This window comes from Numenius arquata, chromosome 8 (assembly GCF_964106895.1).
Source record: "Numenius arquata chromosome 8, bNumArq3.hap1.1, whole genome shotgun sequence".
In the NCBI taxonomy this organism is placed as follows: domain Eukaryota; kingdom Metazoa; phylum Chordata; class Aves; order Charadriiformes; family Scolopacidae; genus Numenius; species Numenius arquata.
Genome location: NC_133583.1, coordinates 43,754,706 through 43,778,661, shown reverse-complemented (window position 1 = coordinate 43,778,661; position 23,956 = coordinate 43,754,706). Strand labels below are relative to the sequence as shown.

The 23,956-nt window shown below is 42.0% G+C and overlaps 1 protein-coding gene across 1 annotated transcript in view; it reads right to left on the bottom strand.

The window, feature by feature from the left end:
* TGFBR3 (transforming growth factor beta receptor 3) overlaps window positions 1-18,489 on the bottom strand; it is a 126,281-nt gene extending 107,792 nt beyond the window's left edge. The window contains exons 1-2 of the mRNA XM_074151792.1: window positions 18,260-18,489; window positions 2,619-2,794 (exon numbers count right to left, since the gene is read on the bottom strand). Coding sequence (XP_074007893.1) covers window positions 2,619-2,679 — 61 coding nt within the window. The 5' untranslated portion in view covers window positions 2,680-2,794; window positions 18,260-18,489. The remainder of the gene's footprint in view (window positions 1-2,618; window positions 2,795-18,259) is intronic.
* Window positions 18,490-23,956: the final 5,467 nt, after the last annotated feature.

The window sequence follows — 23,956 nt, the reverse complement described above, 5'->3', positions numbered from 1 at the left end:
TACTCATGATACTCTGTAAAGGACATTAACTAGTTGTTCTCAGTAAGAATTTATTGTGAAAATTAAAAAGCATGGAAGAAAACCGAAACCCACAGGAGAAGCACAGCTAGAAACCACAATGACAGTGCTTCCTCACCTCCCTCTAACAAACATTCCTCCCCTCTACTCTGCGCTGGTGAGGCCACAACCGGAATACTGCATCCAGTTCTGGGCTCCCCAGTTCAAGAGGGACAGGGAACTACTGGAAAGAGTCCAGCGAAGGGCAACAAAGATGATTAAGGGATTGGAGCATCTCCCTTACGAGGAAAGGCTGAGAGAGCTGGGACTCTTTAGCTTGGAGAAGAGAAGGCTGAGGGGAGACCTTATCTATGTTTACAAGTACCTAAAGGGCAGTTTGAAGGAAGATGGAGCCGGACTCTTTTCAGTGGTTCCCAGTGACAGGACAAGGGGCAATGGGCACAAGCTGGAACGCAGGAAGTTCCATTCAAATATGAGGAAGAACTTCTTTCTGGTGAGGGTGACAGAGCCCCGGAACAGGCTGCCCAGGGAGGTCGTGGAGTCCCCTTCTCTGGAGATGTTTCAAGACCCACCTGGATGCAGTCCTGAGTAACGTGCTCTAGGCAATCCTGCTTCAGCAGGGGAGTTGGACTAGATGATCTCTAGAAGGTCGCTCCCAACTCCAACAATTCCATGAAACTGACCCTTTCTACTCAGAAAGTAACCTTCAGCTATCTTCTTCGGATGCAGATAGTGCAAATAATCTGCCTCCAAGAAAGAAATAACTTTGAAGCTAGCCCTGCTCTGAGCAGGGGGCTGGACTAGACTTCCAGAGGTCCTTTTCAGCCAAAATCATTCTATGACTCTACTTATGAAAAAGCATCTGATCAAATCCTAGGCCACAGTGTCTTTTTAAGAGTTTGTTTCAAGAATAGCTGCCAGAGGAAAACAGAACTAGGGAGTAAAACCAAAAAAACCACAATGAACTTCAGGACAAACTTGTTAAGGTTTCTGAACACTGAATAACTTTCTAATAGTAGTGCATTTGACAAGTGGTTTTTAATTAAAGCTGGCATTAAAAGGTAAGCTGACTTCTTGGGCAAGCAATCTCCTCAGCAGCAAAATGGAATTGTGGCTGTGATCAATTAAAACTGTTTTTATTTTCTACACTGGCACTTTCTTTAAAGTAGATTTTTCTGCATCTATAATGATTCAGATTCGCTCCAAGTAATCGTTATTCTCAGCCACGACCAGCATTCAGATCCTCAGCTCAAGCCACAGACACACTCAGACACGCCCTGTATTGCTGAAAGTTCATCTGTAATGAAGCTATTGCAAAATGTTAGCATCACGTACTATTAAACAATCAAAGTTACTAATGTTGGATAGATGCCTTCAGAAGGTCAGCCCCAGAGAAAGTCCCACAAGGCCTGAGGGCTTGAAACAACACAATTTTCCGTGCTGACGATTAAAGGAAGCCAAATTGTAACACATCTAATTGCTCAGCCCTGTCTCTTCCAAAGCTGGTCATCTTTTCCACAGTGAGGACATCTCAGATTTAAGCAAGCCATCTGTCCACTGTCCACTTTTCCCACTACCTCATTTTGACTGACTGTACATCCACTTGGCCTCTTCTCCAGCGACCCACGCCGTATGCAAGCTGGACACATAAGAGGCTTCCACTTGCAACCACAGGAAGAACTTTGACAAACAAACATAGCAAGAAGAATCACTTTGGCACTTGAAGAAACTACAATATAAGCTAGGTACTTGAAGTCTACAGATCTTTCCTTTCTCTGTCACAAGTTATTACAACACACGCTTTTAAAAATCCCTATCTAGGACAAAACGTGAGACAGACACAATCCCCATAAATGGCAATGCATCTTCCTAACCTACGAGACCCCCAGTAACACTAACCATCATCATTGACAGTTAACTTTAAAACAGATTAAACAACTGTCAGGAATGCCCAATGTGAGAATTATCCCAATAGGGCAAGAAGGATAGACAGACTCGGTGACCTATTATGAACCTTTATGGGATTTTGTCAGAAATTTCTTTTTATGAACTAAAATAATTAGGACTTAATTCCAGATTATAGACCTTGAAGGCAGCACTGAGCTGAGGTGGTACACCCTTTCAGCCCACCACTGTAGAGAGACCCTACCCCAGCTTCACCAGCACAACCCTGCACCCAGGGTAATAAATCCATCCTCTTGACAGAGCTAATAGTTCGGCCACAGCATCACGCTGGCAGAGCTGCCCTGCTTCCACTCCCAAAGGCTTCCATAGCAACCTTCCCCTTTATAATATATGTGCACAATGCAATCCCCTTTTTTTTAAAATAAATAACTAAATTACCAAAATAATTTACATTACCTCTGCAGTTCTTTAATGACTTAAGGGAGAACAAAGGTGCAAGAAAACACTCTTATAGAACAGCATTGTTTCTGACATCACCAGCAGTTATGATCACAACAGTTGTATATAAAACCTAGACGTAAATATAAACTTTATCTGACCTACATTTTTCCAGCATGAAAAAGTATTTTTGATTAATAATTCTGAATATATACAATAAGTTACACTGAATGCATGATTTACATAATGCCACCTACCTGCAGCTGCAAAGCACAAAATCATCAAAGCAAACACTGAAGTCACACAACTTGAAGACATTTTTGTAAGCACTGTATCTTCTCAAATCAACTCCCTTTGTAGCTCTTCATGTAGATTTACTTCCTTTGAAATTTGTGGTATGTTTTGAAATCAAATCTTCCAGACTTTTAATTGCCTACAGAAAGAAGTAAAAATACATTTGAATACAACTTACATAAATGTTACTGGATATTTAAAATTATCTCTCTTATAGCATGAGAAACAGTATTCTTTCTTAAAGGACTCTATAGAGGAGTGCATTTTATATTGCCAGATACCCTAGGTACTGACCACTTCATACCCTTTTCCCCCGTATTTCAGCACTTCTTTGCAGCTGTTGCTCTTTCATATTACACACTGTGCAAGTTGTGAGCTGCTTGGAAGTGAAATCCCAGAGTCCTTTCTGTCAACTAATACTGAAGTCCTGCTGGAGCTTGCCAATGGTACTCACAGCCTCAGACATGTTTATTTTAAGTATTCAGACTTTCTCTGGGACATATAAACATTTGTTTGTTTATTTATCTGCTGCTACCTTTATTATACCATGGAGAAAATGTTTCACGTGTGCTCTAGCTGGTTTATGGGTAAAACAATAAATTTAACTGTAATTTCTCAGTATCACAAATTCTGAAAACTTTTCAAGCCCACTTGACACCAAATATAAATATAAAGCGCTTCAGAATCTTTATTTTAGGAGATTTCAAGACATGATATACTAGGTCAGTAAAACAACTTAAATGTGCTATACAAATAAACGATGATACAGCTGACGCCTGCAGGCATTAAAAACATCAAAAATTCTGACCTCAAAATGCACGCTGCAGATTTTTGAGGGGAAACACTTATTAGATGCACAATATCCTCTTCCACTTTTTTTTTTTTTTTCAAATCTATTCTCAGTCACCTAGATGCCTAAAATGAGACTACAGACCAAATAGGAAAGGAACCAGAAAGTTGGTATCGTATTCAATCAAATAAAACTCTTACCTACTTGACTTCACTACAGCCTTCAGGAGCAGATGATGACAGATGGTGCCTGAGCAACCACTAACACCCACCACAAAGCAATGCCAGCAATTGCAAACAACCATCACGGGGCTAAGTGATAGCAAAACGCTGAGTCAGGACCAAAATCTAAACCGTGACAACATGAATACCATTTAAAAGGTTCTTGCTGACACTAAAACAGAATGAAGTACAAAGTCAGGCAAAAGGCTGTCACACAAAAGGCTCTGTTATACAGCCTGTGCTGTGCACGACCAAAACCCCGCACAAGGGAAAGTCTGCACACAAAAGTGTGCTCCTAGACCAGCACTCCAACATACCTGCTGACAGCGCTCCTACGGCTAGAGGAAAACACCAGAAACTCCTTTGCAGAATTTCTCCAGGGGTTATTCGGCAGCGATGGCGCTGCCCTGTGCGGGGGGAGCTGCAGCCACCCACCAAGAAAGGGCTGCTGGTGCCCAAGGCCAGAACTACGGCCTCCAACAGATCCTTCCCCCGACCTCCCAGCTCCTCTGACCGGTCTCGGCAATGCCCCAGGTTCCACCCAAATCCCACTCTTGCGGTGCCCAGGAGCAGCGTGGCAGGCTGCCGGGAGCACCCAGACACCACACTGCGGTGGGACAGAAACACGGGGCGAGGAATGAGCTGGAGATCTACCTCAACGTGCAGTTTCATGCAGTTCACTTTCAAGCTCAGTGCCCCATACAAGAAGCACATTTGCTTTTAACAGGCGATATTTTAGGTTGAAACTCTAACTGGTTCTCTACCCCGTGTACCTCCGCATTGCCTCCCTTCCAGTGGCTTAGAAACATGGTCAGACAGCAGCAGTGAATGAAGCAAACCCCTAGGGAAACGGTGACTCCAGTAATGCTACCTAGTAATCTTTACCTACTACCTACTGGCACTCAATCTAGGGAAAAGGCATTTACTCTTGACGTGGAAGAGGTACACTTACCCAGATCTTGTTTACATTGTGCAAAGTGGTATCTCGTTACTTGCTATTCACAAAGTTATGTATGATTAATGTAAGAACTGGAGATTCTTTTGTATCAGAATTAAATTATATGAGACTGGCAGTATCTGTGAAAATACTCAGACTAACCTAAAACCTTGACCTCAAAAAATTAAGAACCCATGAAACTATCCCGGGATGTTTAAAATAGCCTTAGCCGCCAAAAAAAAAAAAACAACCCAACTGCATTTTTGTTCTCTTCCATGCATTGTCCTTTTAAAAACTGGTCCTGAATTTAGGAACAGATTCCTATTCCTGAATAGGAACAGATATTAATTAATCTAAGAGAAAAAACATTTTGAGAAATAAACTAATACCTACTTATGTATCATTCAACAGCACCAGTTCTGTATCATTTTGCTTATTCCATCTTAAAACATATCACCATTACTGATGTTCGGTGTTTATTAGTTACAGGTTCTCTGGCACAAACTATTCTCTCCACTGCTTGCTAGGATCAATACATTTAAAAAACCATTAGGTGAGACTACAACACTACCACACAACACAACTGAGGTAACAAGACAATGAATTTCTATCGTTAATAGCAAGACAAACAACACAGCCTCACAAAGCTGCAACAGTCCACCCCAAAACCCCAAACAACTGTGATTTACCTAAAGATTTCTTCCATGACATTTTGTAGAAGATGGGTTAATCATTAAGGAAAAAAAAAAAAAGTTCTGGAAAAGTATTAAGACACACACAAAACCAATGCTAGAGACAGCTCAAAAAAGAAAAACCTCAGAAAATGATGGCTTCCTTGGGCAATTTACAAGGCTTGTAAAAATTATTCATCCTGAACCTAGCAGAAGCATTCAATGTATTCCTAGATATCTCTCATCTCCCCCTAGAGCATAAGGTTGTACAGCTAAACCCTCAAATCCATGAGGGATACTGAACTTTGTGGTAAATTAAGGCCAACCTTTATTAAACAAAAATACTAAATTGCTGACAAGAGTGTTGGACAATCCTTTAACACAGAAGTTTTTGAACACGAAAATCCAAATCAAACAGGTTTAATGCCAAAACAGCAAGCCATAAGGAATTTATGACAGATATTGAACATCATTGGGAAGTCAAACATTAGCTGGAATCAGTTGTTGCTATTTCTCTAGATGAAAAGAAACCTAAATCTACTCAGTGAGAGTATTTGGTTGCTAACTCGAATTTTGAATGCTGCTATAAAGAAAAATAATCAAATGCAGCAAATCATGAGGTTTCTAGCCAGCGTTAGCTATAAAAGATCATCATAATGTCCTGCAAAATGCCATATGTGCAAACAGGCAATGAACAAAAGAGAAACCAGAAAAAGAGCAACTACAGCACATATGCTCAGTAATATATTTAATAGGAAAACACAAGACTTTACTTAGATCACTTCCATCAGCACAAACCTCTCATTCTTCAGTGACATTTTCATAAGCACACAGTTGTGCAGAAATAGGGAGCACGGGGAAAGAACTGGAGATAGAGCGATGCTGCTGAGAGCAGCCAAGAATCCCATTCTGTGCCGACCACTTAAGTATGTTAAAAGGCAAAGTTTCAATTCGACTTTGACTTGGCAAAGGTGATTTAAAAGGGAGGAGGAATACATACACATGCATATATACACATTTCCGTTTGTGTATAAAACCAAGAGTGATTTGATTCCTAGCACAACCCGCTGACCAGTAACATTTAACTCGGAGCAGGCAGTATACGATCGAAAAGCCCTAGGCTTCTACTCCGATTCTGCCAGATTGTGAAGGGTGAATAATGGAGACTTAAATGAAAATTAGAAAGAGCTTTCTGAAGAAGGGGCTCACTTGCTTGAAGATATGCATTCACAATCCTAAAAAGAAGGGCAAATGGAAGACAATGTGAAAAGGTGACAAATTGACAGGGAGTTTCATGAGGTTATGATGGGTGATATTCAAACTGCCAGCTACACAGCAGCAATTCAAATCAAAAAGCACAGACTAAAACGCTGCTAATGATTCATTTAAGAATAAACCTACTAAGCAGGCAGTTTGTCAGTATTTTGGAAAACCCGATCATCCTCACTTGTGACGGAAGTCAGCTATGAAGCTGCTACTATCCAACCATCTGACAGTACCAAAGATAAACTAATTAGAAAGTAGGTGAGAAAAATTCAGCTGTTGCGCAAAACTTACCAGATTTTGCTTCAGTCTGAAACCTGCTGTCACTAGAACAATATGTGAAACCTGAAAACTAGGAAAAGTTGAGGCAGCTCACAGAATAGGGGGACATCTCCTTTGAAATAAGAGAAGAAAGCTGTGCAAAGGGATCAGGAACCTAAACTATTTATCCAAGAAGTAAACACAACTGCTAGTCAATTTGAGATTCAAAAGAAATTTCCAAGAGAATCATCTTTTCCTTTGGGGTATATCTGGGTAGCTATTTTTGTAACTGAGGTCACGAAAGGGCATATTAAAAGTATAACCAACAAATCCCAATGAGGAAGAGGAAGAGAAGATGACATGAGAGTTTCGGGTTTACTAAACATACTGCTTTCATGCCAATGCTTTATACTACTACAAGCTGCAAGAAAGGCTGGGAAAAGAGGGCATCTGCAGCCAGAGCAATTGCGTACTTTGGGAGGCACAGTCTGCTGGGGTCATTTTCACTGATGCTTGCTGTCATGAAGGCCACTAGTCCTGATAAAAGTGAGAGTCTAAAAAGCAAAAAAGAGCCTGTTTCGTTAAGAAGTATAATTCTGTAGATGCAACCAGGAACGAGCACTACTGGGAACATCAGGAAGGATCTTACTACTACTAGATTTTACTAGGTTTGAAAAAACACTGGAGGAGTGGAAGCGGGGGGAAACACATTTTGAAGTATATGAGGACAAGAAGAGGAAGAAGTATGAGGTTTTGATTTGATTTAAAGTAGGAGCCTCTAATGTCCATAAGAATTTTTATGCATAAAGCTTAGCTAGAAACCAGTGAAAAATATGATGCTTTTGGGGAACACTGGGACGTATCAACTGGCCTGTGAGCGTGGCAAGCCACAGAAGGACAGATCTCTTTGCTACTCTAAGCTAGAGGACAACAAACACTGCTTAACTCAATGGTATTTAAAAGAATCTGACTTTGTTGGAGCCAGCAGCAGTAAGCACAAAACACAAATCACTTCAGTACACTATTGTTATCTCTGCAGCTTTCATTAACCAAATTATTATTTCTTTGTAAAAATCTGCTACTCGTCTTCCTCAGAATTCCAGTCTTTTGTGGATTTTTTAAAGCTATCCTTTGAACTAAAAGTCACCTTTATTCCTACAACATGACCAAAGAATTCAGAAGTTAGAAGCATACTGCTTACTCTTAAAAAAAAGGCCACCTTCCCACTAAGGATTTCCCAGCCCTTACTGAGTGGAGCTCCCAGGACATCAGTCTCTGTGGTTTATGGATGGCTAAGAAATCTAAGAAATCACATTCTGCGCTGTTCTGTCACCAGCAGAAAGGTATCCATCCCCACACCTGCTTATCGCTTTCCAAAAAGGGGACAGAACTCTGCTCTAAAGTGCTTGAAGAACTACAAATGCAAATAATCAAGTATAAGCCCTAGGATTAAGTTTTCTCTTCAGAACATTAGAGCACCTTTCTACTCAGCTTGTTGCTGTACTTATACCAAAATACCTATTACAAATTACTATTCATAAGATCAGCAGTCTCCCTAGCTTGAATTTTTACCCACTTTTCTTCTCCTGGTAAATTTATTTTTGCCTACTTTTTTAAAGCTGCTCTGCACAGTCCAGCCTAGCAATATATATGCCTGCAGGTGGCCACAGCCACAGGGGTGTTTCTGTTTCCTATTAAAGGCTTCTATAGCATAGGAGTTTGCCACATTTACTGCTGAATTGGCTTCTTATTGCTTTATTTTCCTCTTTTATTTCTGTTCCCTTAAGCCTTTTCCCCAAAACTCACCATCTGTTTCTTTAATCACCATCTACCTTTCCCATACAAGTTCTTCCCTTGCCTTAACTCTGTCCTCCTCGTTGTCTAACCTTTTCCTTTACTGCCTGAAGAATAACTTCCACTTCCTCTCCTCCTTATCGACATGGACTCTGGTAATTCCCTCCTCTTTCCATGCACGATGCCAGAGGTTGCACAGCTCTCCACAATACTAACAAATACTTCCCCGCCAAAGCAAGCCAAAAATCTTCCTCCTCTAAGTCACATCACAAGTCCTACCAAAGTGAATGGGGACACTTGAGCAAAGCCAGCAGGATCTGTCCCTTTGTGTTGTTTTGCCATAGCAACACAAACCCAAGTTTCCAGGCCATCCAAGAAGGCCTTCACAGCCAAAGCTTTTTCACTTTTTGTTTGTTTGTTTTACGCATGGCAACCATTTAACTTATTTAACCAGTTTTTCTCCCATTTGTTGGTTCCCTATGCAAATGCAACAAATACATACATTCCATATGGGCATAAGAAAAAAAGGCAATCATTTGTCATCAAATATACCCAAACTCAATAAGAAAAAAATCAGGAATGGTTAACTACACGAGCAGTTCTATAAACTTAGGAATAGAACAGTTTTTGAGAGAGTTCATTTATAACCCTATTCCTATTATACATGCATTTTAGCAGATTTCTTTTTTATTGGATGACATTAATCCTCTGTCAATTCTGCATGATTTGCACACATACAGGTCAGAAAGCTGACTAATAGGGTTAGCAAATACTAATGTGGAATTAAAAATGTGTATGTATTTTTTTAATGCCTATGTCCAAGGCATATACATGAATTTTCACCATTCAGAACTCAAAACAGTAACTTATTCATAAACTATTAAGGGGACAGATTCTGTTTTAGAAACAACAAAGTGGTCTCGTTTTCATGGAATATATGAATAGTAATAAAACTAAAAATCCTGACATATCAAAAGCCCAGGGAAAAAGTAACTCTGATGTCCTGCAGTTCACATGCTGCTGTGCTTGTAATGGGACATTTCAACAAGTCACAGTTAAAGGCTATGGGAACTGGACAAGTGCCAAGGGAAGATGTTTTATGCCATTTAGCAATTGTGCCCCTTTATTCCATGTGACTTTTGTTTTAACATTTTGTTTATTTATTTTCTTATTAATGTATTACAATGTAGCCTGCCAAATTACAGGAAGCCACAAAATATACACAAATGAGTCCATAAAAGACGTGAAACCATTCCACCTTTTTAATAACTGTTTACTGAGGTTGGTTTTGTTACCTGGTACCTATTTTGCCCACAGCTGGCATGAAGCTCTGGTTTGGATGAGGGTATCTATTCTCAGTATCATTTCATAACCAACATTCCCTTCAGCTTCCCAGCACTTTTTAAAATCACCTGACTTGAATTGCTGTGAGTTTAGATCAGAAAGTCAAGACATCAGACGCTGTGGAAGTTTCAGCTGAATAATCATTGCACAATACAGTACAAAAGTAAGAGACAGTTTACAGAAACATGATAAAAATCATTCTATTGTATGTTCCCAGGACTTCCCTTCCCCCAAACACATGGAGGTATGCAGCTGAATCTTTACAGGCTATGGGGCAAGGTTTTGCTTACCAAGTGTAAACAAGAGAATAGCCTTGTACAGGATCAGGATGTCGGAGGGTTTCAATAGGTGGAAGGGAAGGAAGTGCATTCAGGAGTCTTTTAGTGGAAGGAGTACACAAGACTCTTCCACAAGAAGGAGACTGTAACAGATTCCTTTTTGACAACAGCAGAAATTCCTAGAGGTTATCGAATCTTTAATGGAGCGTATACGGCACTGAAGACAGAGTTTAAAAGACCAACACCCTACATGTAACTTGAGTACCAAATCAGAACTTTTCTACTTTAAGTAGAAGTAAAGCCCTTGGGGACACCCTACATCAGAGCATCTCTAAAGGGAGCGGAGAAAATGAGATGCTGGGATGCTGTACAGTTCTTATACTGTAATGGCTCAAGCAACCTGCAATTTAATACCAGCTTCAGCCACATATTTTCTGTGCAACTTGCAGTTAGTCTATTCTTTCACAAGCAAAAAAGTCATAACAGGACCTCAACATGGCCACAGCAGGCCCCCCATAAGATCTACTTAGAAAGACAACACTACTTCCAGCAGTTCTGCTTCCGACTTCTAGTTCGAAGATGGATGAAAAATCTCATTGCTCCTATCAGGGAATACCAGTGGCACAATTATATGCCACCTTCCTGATGAACATTCATGTAGGAGGAAAAAGGAGGACAATGACAATGAGCAAGCAGTGTGCTCTTGTGGCCAGGAAGGCCAATGGAATCCTGGGCTGCATAGGGAAGAGCGTGGCTAGTAGGCTGAGGGAAGTCATTCTCCCCCTCTACTCTGCACTGGTGAGGCCACAACTGGAATACTGCATCCAGTTCTGGGCTCCCCAATTCAAGAGGGACAGGGAACTACTGGAAAGAGTCCAGCGAAGGGCAACGAGGATGATTCAAGGATTGGAGCATCTCCCTTATGAAGAAAGGCTGAGGGAGCTGGGACTCTTTAGCCTGGAGAAGAGAAGGCTGAGGGGAGACCTTATTAATGCCTATAAGTATCTCAAGGGTGGGTTGAAGGAGGAGGGAGCCAGACTCTTTTCAGTGGTTCCCAGTGACAGGACGAGGGGCAACGGGCACAAGTTGGAACATAGGAGGTTCCACTCGAATATGAGAAAGAATTTCTTCACGGTGAGGGTGACAGAGCCCTGGAACAGGCTGCCCAGGGAGGTTGTGGAGTCCCCTTCTTTGGAGATTTTCAAGACCCGCCTGGATGCAGTCCTGAGTAACATGCTCTGACATGCTCTGGGCAATCCTGCTTCAGCAGGGGAGTTGGACTAGATGATCTTTATGGTCCCTTCCAACTCTAAAAATTCAGTGAAAACACAGCACATACGTAAAGACTGAGTTAAAGTTTTTATGGCAGCCCAAGAAATCTATGAGTCTAAAAAAATCTCCATTTGAATAAAACTCAGGTTCCAAATACACTCAACCAGTAATATCTCACTGCAACTAAGAGGAACCAGGCTCATATTTCTTAAAGCAGATTTTCTGCTTCTGAAAGCTTTACCCCAAACCAAAAAGATTTCTAGTGTATAGGAATCTTCAGGCTGAACAAAGATGATCATAAATTGCATGAAACAAATCTCTACAACCTTTCCTCCTCATAGTTAAATTTCTTTGGCCTAATTGCTTTATTTTTTTAATGGTTTCTAATTGGAAACAGAATAGTTTTCCTGGCACTGGACTATCTTACTCTTCACAAACACAGTAGCAGCCAACAACCTCACGCAAATTTAATTTATCTTACGTTTTACTTGGCTTGGTTTCTAACTGCACACCTAAACTAAACAGATAACAGCTCTAATGTACCTATCAAGACAGATATAACCCTAAGAAGGCATCTCCTTGTGGAGAAGGAGCCACAGGAAGATGGAAAGTTACCAACAACTCAGCAAGGCTTCTTTCACTCAGGGTGAAAGATTTCGGCAAATTATTCTGTCAATGAATGCTTGATACTGTTATTTTTTCAAGACTAAACTGCAAAACCTTAGAATTGTAACCGGAAATATTCTAGCTGCAACCTTCTGTTGGATTTAAAAACTTGAAATAACATCTATACATTTAGAAAAGTGGTTTTGAACCAATGGCGTACAAATACCCGAAATTTTCTGGGTTTCTTGTGAAAAACCCACAAGGGGTAATAATGAAAAGCAAGACTATGGCATTAAGTATAAATATGCTATATAAGGATGCAATCCTCTTTGGCAGGGGGAGTGGAGGAGGTGGTCAGCAAATTGAACAGCACTGAAAAACAGCATTTCCTGTTACAAGGGAACTGGATGAGGTGATACAAATCAGCCCTCCCCACTGTCACTGGCCATAAGACACTACAAGACAAATTAACAGGTTAAAATATTAAATACTAGGTCACTTAAACATAAGTGTCATTGTCAAAACTGCATTTTGAAAAAAAAAAAAAAGCGTGTATTGAATTTTGCTCTCTAAATTAAGGCATACTCTAGAAAGCAGGTAGATTAATAGATTATTTCTTCAGGTTGCTAAACAAGAACACAAGATATACACGTTTATCAGAAGTTAGCTGTTAGCCACCAAATTTTCAGATGCACATCTGTAAGATAGGAAACTTCTCCCACACAAATAGGGAAGATCTTAAAGTGCTACACAGTTAAAAGAATGAGTCAAAAGGAGCTTCCCTTTGTGTAGGAGTAATCTATCTTCTCCCTAATCATCTGCCAAATAACCAGTGTAATTTCATTTGTTGGGCAGAGAAACATGTTCATGTCGAGGCAAAACTTTTTTCATAAAAAATTATCATTTAGAAGCACTGCGAATAGGATTTGTTTCAATCAAGATACACATCACTGGCCTGTTGCACTCAGAATGTGGATATACTCGCATGTAATTTTTACTATATAGAATTTCCTGTGTTTCATTATTTTATATTAAATGTATACATGAAGACTGTAAAAAGCTCTGAAGATAAGTTTAGGAAGATGGAAGGCCACAATAAATTCCTATATTCATATAAATAATTTGTATGCCAGAAGGAAATCACTGCACCTCATCACTGGCGTGAACCAAACCACTGGGTCTACAAGTATTCAGAAACACTGGTCATTTTAAACACTGCAGGGAGGAACTAAGCCATCACATAACGCGAGCTGTACATAGTGGAGGAGTGACCTGGTCCATTAATGTAATAGCCTTAATATAAGAAAAGGCCCATCTTTTCAAATACTGCAATAGCTGTTTTGTAAATCAAACCAGGATTTTGCTTCACTCAAATCATTCTCAAAGTATTGCATTGGTGATAAAATACTGCCATCGCTCTCAGTCACATTATGTCAAATGCAGCAACAGTCTAATGAACTACTTTATAAATCTAAGACAAAAGAGGACGTATCAGTCCTCAATCCACCTCCAGCTTCTTGGCAAAGAAATACATGTATTCAGCAGATCTATACTACACAGTAAACTTACTGGATACTTTGGGATTATTTTTTTATTGTCCCTGACTCACACAATGAACCTACACTCACTTCCAACAAAAAATGCCTATGCTTACAAAGGAAACCAGAGTATAAGTGATTTGCCGTTCTCTTTCAGAATCATTAACATTACCTTATGTATCACAGCCCCTATTGCCTTCTGTGCAGAAAAACAACCTATACATGTTAGCTCTATAATTAACCTGTTTCAGACCCATGACCTCTAGATAAGCTCTTCTCCTCCAATCTAAATAGGTCTCTTGCAAGGTCACAACTAAACTGATTTAAAAGAGGGGCCCTTTCCAGCTGGCTCCCAAACTCTTGCAAGATGCAAAAGAAAAAAAAATGAAAAGAAAACAATAAAAATCTGAACTTGGCCAACTAGTGTATTGAAATTAGACAGACTATTAAAGAGAAGTGCTAAATACAGTGGAATTAAATTAAATTTTAAAGTACTATTCACAGGCTGAATATGAAATAATGATTTTCACATTTTCCTCAATAAATTAATTTACTTCATTATAAATACATGATAAACTAGTATATTTTGCCAATCATAATTATTTGTAAGCAGTACAATTCAACAATATAACACTTCCAATGCAATATATAAAACGTTCTCTGCTGAACTTGACAAATCTGACTATTCAGATACTCAAGGTCATAACGGATGTTCTTTAAAAAAAAAAAAAAAAAAATATCTATTTTGCCAGACTGGAAATAAAAGTCCCTCTTTCAGTGATTTCCAGAGATGTATAAATCTGTTTCATTTTGGCTACCATAGAGTTAATTGTTGCTATAACAGCACAAGAAATGCTGCTCTATTGGATGGCTGCCAGCACATAAAAATGCGAATCCACAGTTATGGATAAAGCAAGTCCAATTGCACTACTTCTTTGCTAGTACGTTTTTATGGCAAAACATGCTTCTATTCATAAAGTGGCTAGAAACTAGCATACCGCTGTTAATCATCACAAATACTACTGCTATAGAAGCAATGCCTATTTATAATACACAAATATTTTGTGGAACTAGATCAAAAGTAATTTGATGGCAAAGATATTTGCAATCTGTATCCCACAGAGTATTTTCTGAGATCTAAATAAACTGCCCAAGGCTTGGTAATTGATTTCTTGAATGTTAACAGAATATTATTGGAGATATCAAGCAAAAGAATTTTAAGACAAATCAGGCAAAGCTTTAGAGCTATTTTCAAATAACCTTTTAACAGAAGTCTCACTTTGACTTTACGAACTATGTACTTCAGCATCTCAGAAAACCCTCTAAGGGAGAAAGTTTTGTGACTCCACAAAAACGATGGAAGAGGAAGATCATCAATGGAACTTCATATGCATCTTTTTTTACCTTCAGTATCTGGCACCATCAGATAATGATCTTAGAGAAGAATGCGTGGCCACTGTAATAAGCATATACCTGGTCACTGAAACAACTGGAAGAAAATTCATATTCATCTAATACCTCGGTCATTGCCATTCCAGAACCATCGCCCCCTTTAAATCTGATCAGGGACTGTTAATGAAATTATATTTTGTCTCCATTTGCTCCAAGACCTAAGGCTAGAACATACAGTTGTTATTACTCACAAGAAGCAAACTGGCTACTCCATGGCAAATGCTCTCAGGCACGTTTTTACACCACCATCAGTGAAAGACAGTTTAACGCCCAAGTATAAGCAGCAAGTTCTCTCATATTTACTGCAGGGTAAGAGCCCGTTCCCTGGCTCTTACCGGGGAATAGCTGACATGCTGCAAATTCCCATCTTCACTTAGCATTCAGCAATCTGTTTGTATACCCATACCTTAAGTATTTGCCATTTGGCTGCATCAGACTTCACAGACTAGAAAGCAATATGGATCAAGGCAAGTAATCCAGATAACCTTCTTCAGCAACAGCCTTTACATCCAGCGTTCCCAGCACAAAAGACGTAACCAATTGTTACGCCAATACAAATCAAAAAGCAAAATCATAATTGATCCATGCTGGGAGTGTCAGTTGACCTTTACAAAAATAAGCTAGTAATGACTTCTTAAAACCTAAGAGAATATCTAAAAATATTCTCTCTTATGGAAACCCTAAATACTAGGAATAGTTTCTTGTGAGAATACAACTTTTTTGCAACTCAACTTTAGCTCTCAAGATTTCTATCTACAATCATAAATGTAATACAGTAATAGTTTTACTGTGAAAATATTTTGTCTAGCTCATTATATAAAACTTTAGGGGATTACTCAAAATATCATTTCTTGGGTTTAATTAATTCATCTCAAACATCTTCATAGAGAAATTTCACTTGAATAAACCTCTAATGTTTTTTCAAGTTCAGTTCTGGCTAACATGACAGAAATTCCATTCAGAAGAGTGACACGCCTGCTAGAACAAACTAATACTAAGTATTCAAAAACAATGTTTTATTCCAACGTATGGTTGTGGAGTTTTCTTTTTCCAATTAAATTGACATTCATCTTCTAAAGAAATACTATCAAACATATAGGCCCAGGGTTTAAACAAATTGCAACTGCAGTAGGAAGAGAGATTTCATAGACAGAAAGTTTTGTGTTCCCCCTGCTGGTTTACCAATTAACTTCAGAACACTGTTCCTAGAGGTAGGCATCAAGATGCCGGGGTATATAAAAGATGTTTTGCATACCAGAGAACAAAAATTGAAACTTGATTTTTAAAAGAACTCACACCCATGGTAGACACCATTTACATACTTTGACCAGATGAGGCTCTGGACACGCAAAACGGTTGACGATCAAAATCATCAACCAAACAAGACCTCCCCAGAGAGAGAAAGCATGCTGGAAAAGAGAAAATTTGAAGTGTCACTTTAAACTTCACAAGGTTGGACTATAGCAAACAATTGGGGGAAGCAAGTTTCAGAGTAAAGGACTCTTCACTGAAGGAAGCCAACAACCTGCCCCCCCTCCAACACCCGTCCCTCCCTTCCTCCCCCAGCCAGCCGGGAATGCCGAGCGGTGGCTGCAGCAGCTGGTGTCAGCCCAGGTCTCTGTCCTAACGAAAGCAGCTTCTCCCCAGCTAGAATTCAAGTCCTGCGAGCCTTCATGGGTTACACTGGAGCTCTTCAAATGAATAAGCATCTTCCATTCACATTTTGCTAACGCTCTCGTTGGATGTACTTTGACAGGACACCTGGGCAGTGCTGATTAAAACCCACCTGCAAACTCATGTTGTCCCTGGCATTCATGGAAAAAGTGTGGACTGTAAGGGAAACAAAGTGTTCCTGGCAAGAACTGATAAACAAATAGATTTTGTCTTTGAGAGATGTCGTATTTACATGTGTCGTTTTAGCGTCTTCTGCATATGAGACTACGATAGCAACAGGGCACCAGGTCACTGCAAGCCAAACCTAATGGGTCCCGCAAGCCATCAGAAAGCAGGTGGCTCTCCCTCTTTGGGTTCTCTCCCCAAAGAGCGTCTAATACCAGTCTGCTTGGCCTCATCAAGAAAGGAAATAAATACTTAGTTTAGTATAAGTAGAGACCGAACCAGGAAAACTTCTTTCTTAGAACAAAATCATGGCACGTGTTCATCCAACTCCTTCTCTAATAGGTTACAAACTCTATGGAGAGGCTTGTGTCAAAACTGAACTGTGCTGACGATCATGCATTTGAGAAGACAATAATAAGTGATGGCAATTAAATTATAACAGCTACAACTGAGTAGAACTGAGATAAGTAGATTTACATCTGGTTACATCCACAGCAAGTGGAAAATGCATAACCACGCATGCAGCTATACACAAAGTCTTTTCTTTTGAAGAAGGCAAGAAGTATCGTTTCCCATACCGCTGACAACAACTTTGGAATTACAAGTGCACCTGAAACCAGGGAAAGTTGAAAAAGTTACTTCATTTACATCTAATGGCATATTATTGTTATTGCTAGGAGCGACGTACTCGGAAGGCTGCAGTGAATTGACTCCAGTACAGCCCCTGCAAAACACGCAACAGTAAATCCCGCTGGTCAACAACCCCTGAATGAAATTGTAGCGAAGCGACATGACACTGGCCTTTGTGTTACTCTGACATATACTGAATTCATGCTCCGCCGGTACATTACTCAGTTCCCAGCTGGCCCCATTAAGGGTACGATGACCCCAATACGCACGGTGGGGTTCACATCTGTATAGGATTCTGCTCGGTGCCAGTAACTCGCCCAGCACCTCCCGGCCAGCCCGACCCAAACGATCTTCCTTGGGACACCTGTAGCTCCGGCTCTCCGGCAGCCCACCCCGCAGCTCCCCGCTGAACCCTCACGCGGAGCCCGCGCCGTCCGCACCGGCGAGCCGCTTCAGCGCTCCTCGCCGCCCACGCGCGGGCACTGCCCGTCCCACTCCCTCACGGGTCCCGCACCCCGGGGCTCGGCAGCTCCGCGGAGGCCGGCGGCCCCCCGGGGGACCCTCCCGCCGCCCGCTGCCGCCCCCGCTCAGCCCCGCGCGAGGGTGACACGTCGCGGGGCGCCCGCCCCAGCGTCCGACGCACCTCCGCGCTGCGCCCACCGCCTCCGCCCGGCCCGACGGGGCGGGGGTCGCGGCCCCCGCACCTACCTGGCAGCGGGTCCGTCCACGCCGCGTCCCACGGGGGCAGGCGCGCAGCGGGGCGGCTACGCCATGGGCACCGCGGCGCCGGCCGGCCGGGAGGTGACGGGACGGGAGGACAGCCCGCACCGAGGCCGCCCAGCGCCGGCCACTGCTGCCCGGCCGGCGGTGCGCGGGAGGAGGAGGCGGAGGAGGAGGCGCGGCGCCGCCCGCCCGGCCCCCGGCCCGCCAGTAACCCCATGGCGCGGCGCACACGGCGGGGCGGGGCGGGGCGGGCGGTGCCGCGCCGCCATTGGCCGCGGGGCGGGGACGGCGCCGTGACGGACGGAGGCCTCCGCCCCCGCCCCCCGGGCCCGCCGCCGAGCGCGCCCCCGGCCCTGCGCGCCCCCGGCCGCGCGCGCCCTCGGCCGGCACCTGAGCAGCCGCCCGCTCGGCGGAGGGGGAGCGGGAATGTCGTCCCGGTAACAAACACGGGCCGGCGGCACCCCGCGCGGTGGGCGTCAAACAAGCGGGCTGAGGAGGGGGACAACGGCGACGGACCCCGCGCACGGCAACCGCGGCCAGCGGCGCCCTCCCCCCCGCCTTCCTCGGCCGCAGCTTGACGTTCTCTGCGTTAAAAAGCACGCTGAGCCCTCGGCAGACCGCCTCAATTAGTTTTGTTTGGGCCTGCGCTTCCCATCGGATGCCGAATGCAAGAGGCGGCAGGAGGTGCACCCTCAGCCCCTGTGCGATGCCGGCGTACACCCCCCGAGCCGGGGTGAAAGCCCCCCCGGAGGCAGGCTCTGCTCCCGGAGCGCAGGGACGGGGAAGGGCCGAGGGGGTCGCCCGCAGCGCAGCCGGCCCGGCACCCTGCCTTCGGGAGCACGCCGGCATCACCTACAAGCCGACGTCGTAAGAGCCTCGGCCGGCACCGGGCACCGTACGTGCACGGAGCAAAAGACGGTGCGGGGTGAGCTGTCGGTAGGGAGCTGCATCGAGGGTTCCACCCGCAGCCCGGCGCGGCGGTGATCTCCTCCTCCACCAGGGATGAGCGGGGAATTAGTTTCTGGCAGCCTCTTAAAACGAGGAGGACTGGTTTGTGCCGCTCTCCTGCTCTCATTACTTAACGTATCCTTCAAAAGTCATGGGAACTCTGCACTACTGGCACTTTGCAAACATGAATACAGCAAAACTCCCATCGCAAAATTGAGCCCTAATCCCGTTATTATCCAAATAAGCAATTACTCCTGTATAGGCATGGAGACCATGCAGAGATACAGAGAAATGCAGTGGAATTTCAGAATGTTTAAAAAAAAAAAATTCTAGCTTAATCTGGGGGGGTGTCGATTTTTTTACAGTTCTGTATGAGTTCATTAACAATCAGGCCGTTTGTCCCCGATTCATCAGCGCTGAGTTCTTACATCTACCCAAGAGGAGGGTTAAGAGAGTCCAGACACGATTGAGCCACTCTTCAAATGCCACTTTGCATCCTAGAATAATCCATTGCCAAGTTAGACTTAACTTTGATCTCTGCCTATTTGGAGGAGTCTCACTCATACCCTTCTCCTGCACGTACCATACATCAGCAAACATCAGGGTCTCGGAACGTGCTGGGCACCCCCAAAGACCAGGCCTCAAAGCTTCTACATTAGCTGTATATAAGAGACCTCTAGCAAGTAAATCAAAGGTTGCTATAATAAGCATTTAGTCCACATTAAAGTGAACAGGCTTATAAAACCTGCAGAAACAAGTAAAATACAAGTTCAGACTGCTTGTCGGCAGCCTAAGCCCACTTACACAATTTTTGATTTATTTTTAGTGTTTGAAAAGTTGTGCATGTTGGAGCATGACATACTCCTCTCTTACCACTCTCAGTCTATATGCAGGATGCAAAGAGAGATGTGGAGGTGGGGGAAATCCCTTCAACAAAGAAGTAAATTAATATTCTACAGCACTAAATGCAACGTGTGTATTTCAATGCATATGGTGTGTCTACTATATTTCCGTTAGCTGAAATTCCAGACCGCTGATTAAAAATGGGATTGAAACTTAAGCAAACCAATTCTTTTTATTTTAAATACTCATTTAGGTCCCAATCCTGCAAAGATTCAATTATACAGATTAGATTCACTCAAATGAGCGGCCATGAGAGCTGTTCAGGTGTGTGAAGTCAAATGTGTGCATAACTCTTGGCAAAACCAAATTCTTTGTACACAGGTCTGGTCCCAGCCAAATTATTTTCACCGTTTTCGCCGATGTTGGTTGAGAATCGATTCTTATCCTTGGAGCCAACTCTGTCAGGCACTGAGCATCCTTGGTCATAGTTCAGACTTCACGCTGCTTCCCCTGGTGTCGGAAAAAGTTCAAGACTTTCCAAGACATGCTCAACGTTGATTTTTAGTTATAAACTAGTATATAACTCAGATGAGAGCTGATGTATATGAAGTTCAAGGACTGAAGATGTAAAAAATTGCTACGTAATAGTATAACGAGGTACGTGGGTTGGCTCACCCAGGAACATAATGATACACAGTTGGCTTTGGCAATTTTATTTTTTTTTTTATTTTTTGCATTTAGTGGCAGAATAAACAGAAAACACCTAATTTCCTACTAAAACCAGGGAAAAATCCTGTAATCTTAGCTGTAATGTTCAATCTTTGCAGCTGTGAAAAAAAATTATATACATAATTTACATTTTTACTTACTTTTTAAGTATTTGCTGATCTACTCATTCACTTCTTGTCCAGGGCAGGATTATTTCACTTAGCAGGCCCTATCCAGCAATGTAATGCATTATCCTCACTAAGATGTATGAAAGCTGTGACGGTTCACTTTTTCAAGAGGTTTAGAGGTTTTCAGTGCTACATAATTAAGCCTAAGTAAATGCCAATTCTTATCTTAAAAACTATGCACCAAGTTAAAACTATTAACATCACTTGGCGGTTTTAATTTCTTTTTTTTTTCCTCCTTTCCATTTTTTTTTTCAGACACCATCAGTTCTGAGTCATTAGCACCAACGCTTTTATTTGCACAGGCCTGTGAAATTCAGTAGGAAGACTTCTGTGGGTAACAACTACACATTGACTACTCACACAAAATTAAGGGCCAGCTTCAATTACTAACTTCTCATTATGGTGGTAAAGCTCTAACCTGTACTGTGGAGTCAGCTGAGTTCACGTCACCCAAGCCAGAAGTATCAATCCGTTAAAATGGCATCTGACCTGAACTAACTAATTCTTCCCAGGGACAGGGCTTATTAATTTGGATACCATTTTATATTCAGAGAATCATAGAATACTTTGGGTTGGAAGGGACCTTTAAAGGTCATCTAGTCCAACTCCCTGCAATGACCAGGGACATCTTCAACTACATCAGGTTGCTCAGAGTCCAGTCCAACCTGACCTTGAATGTTTCCAGGGATGGAGCATCTACCACCTCTCTGGGCAACCTGTGCCAGTGTTTCACCACGCTCATTGTAAAAAATGTCTTCCTTACATCTAGTCTAAATCTTCCCTCTTTTAGTTTAAAGCCATTACCCCTTGTCCTATCACAACAGGCCCTATTAACAAGTTTGCCCCCATCTTTCCGGTAGGCCCCCTTTAAGTGCTGAAAGGCCACAGAGGCTCCCCAGAGCCTTCTCTTCTCCAGGCTGAACAACCCCAACTCTCTCACCCTTCCTTCATATTATTTTAGATCTTTACAGTAATAAGTGGTATACACGTGCCAGTCTTCAGCAGCCCTAAGCCAAAGGTGTTCACATCACACACACTGTTATAAGGTACAGACAAGATCCCGTGTTACTCTGGGTTTACACAAGGCCAATTGCCTTAGTGTCAGCCATGTTCTTGAGTGCCCGACATATTGGATATCCATCAAGGAGCTCAGCTTAGCACATTTACTGCTGATTCGACAAATAACTCCAAGCACGTAATTTTAAGCAGACACTATTGAAGATCATAGAGTGTTATTTATAGTTAACCAGTGCTGATTTATTGAACCAAAGCCACAGCATTCAGCTTTTTGTGAAATCAAATTTCATGTAAACTAACATTTTTTTAATACATTGGAGTTTAACAACAGAATTAGAGTTCATTTGTTCTACAAACCTTACCATACTAAAAACATTTTGGCCTGGGTAATTTCCGCAGTTTTAAAAAACGCAGAACCCTCTCTGTCTTCTGTAATGACACTAGACTGGGGCCTTGGGACCAAACATGGAGCTAGGGACTATGTGCTGTAGTTGGTATGACATTGAATGTACTTCCTGCTAATGAACATAGTCTTATGATGAATCCACTGCCACAAGTACCAGTGGGCTTTAAATAATTGCTGTATTAGCATTACATAGGATGTAGGCATCTGATGATCACTTGCCTATTTATAGCACTATTTAAAAGTACTTCACCCACCAAAAGAAATGGAGGGTACAATAGCTCTACAAAATGTTTATTCTCAAATTGACTTGGAGATTCGAATCCTGAAAAGCACAGACTTCCACAAATGAGCAACTCAGTATGAAAATGTTTTCTTGTCATAAAGTATTTCAAGATCACAGAAATTACTCTCAGACATTAGTAAGGGCTAATTCTCACAAAACTGTCTTCTTCATACAGTGTCTAGAATCTTTTCAAGGTTAAAAGATTGTCCCAGCCACTATAGCATTAAAAAAAAAAAAAATCATAGGAAGGACCACACTGTTCTAAGAACTATTTGACTGTTTGCTTTTAAATCTATAGATCATGTTCCACATTAAGTAAACACAGGTTCTGTAACCCTGGATCCAGAAAACAGGCCAGCAGCCATGCTCTTGGTGTGGTAAGCATTGGCAGTTTTGAAAGTCCAGAAAAGAGTTAATATCCTAATTTACTAAATTTCAAAAAAGGAATGGATGAATAGGCATCCTGCAAGGATATCTTGTACATAAGACTGGTTTGGAATTGGGGTCAAGCACAAGGAGTATGTTCAGATTGAGTGCAGTTATTGTCCAGATCACCCATTCTGTCCCTCTCTGAGGTAAAATGCCATTAATTAAAATTAACTTTGTGATTAACCTGAACTGTCTCATTGCGCAGCTGGAGGCAGGGAAAGGAAAGGTCTAAAAGCCTTAACCATAGGTTGCTGGTTAGGTATGGGTTGTTACGCTGCAGTAACGCCATCGTTATATATGACTCTACCCATACAACCTTTAATATGTTAATAAAATTAAGCCATTAAAAGCTTCTTAGGAAATAACTCATTAATACAAACTAATGAGGTAAAATTCTACATTCCTCACTGAATGATCCTGCATTCCTTGAACACCTAAAACTTTTGCCAAAGGTAAGTAAGTGTTAGTGTTGAACTGTTAGGCTTGTCTACACTTGAAAGTTACTTTGGATTAAGGCAGGGAATGAATTTTAAGTACAGCAGCAAATCTGGAACAATTCCAAACACAGGCAAGTCATACACAACCCAATCCTGGAAGGTACCGTGGGTTTTGAACTCAAAACTGATGCTACATATCCAACTCAAATAACACATTCATAAAGATTTCAGGTTAAAAAAAGGAAGGGAAAAGACCAAAAACCCTCCAGCATGACTAGCCATCCCCTTTGTGCCTCCCATTCTACCTGCATGCCTTGCACAGCCTCCCCTATACCCAGCACGCTGCTTTCACTGACTCTGATATGCCCCCTGCCCTCCTTCCAACATTTTTCTGATAAGATGTTTATAGGCCCTCAACTAAGG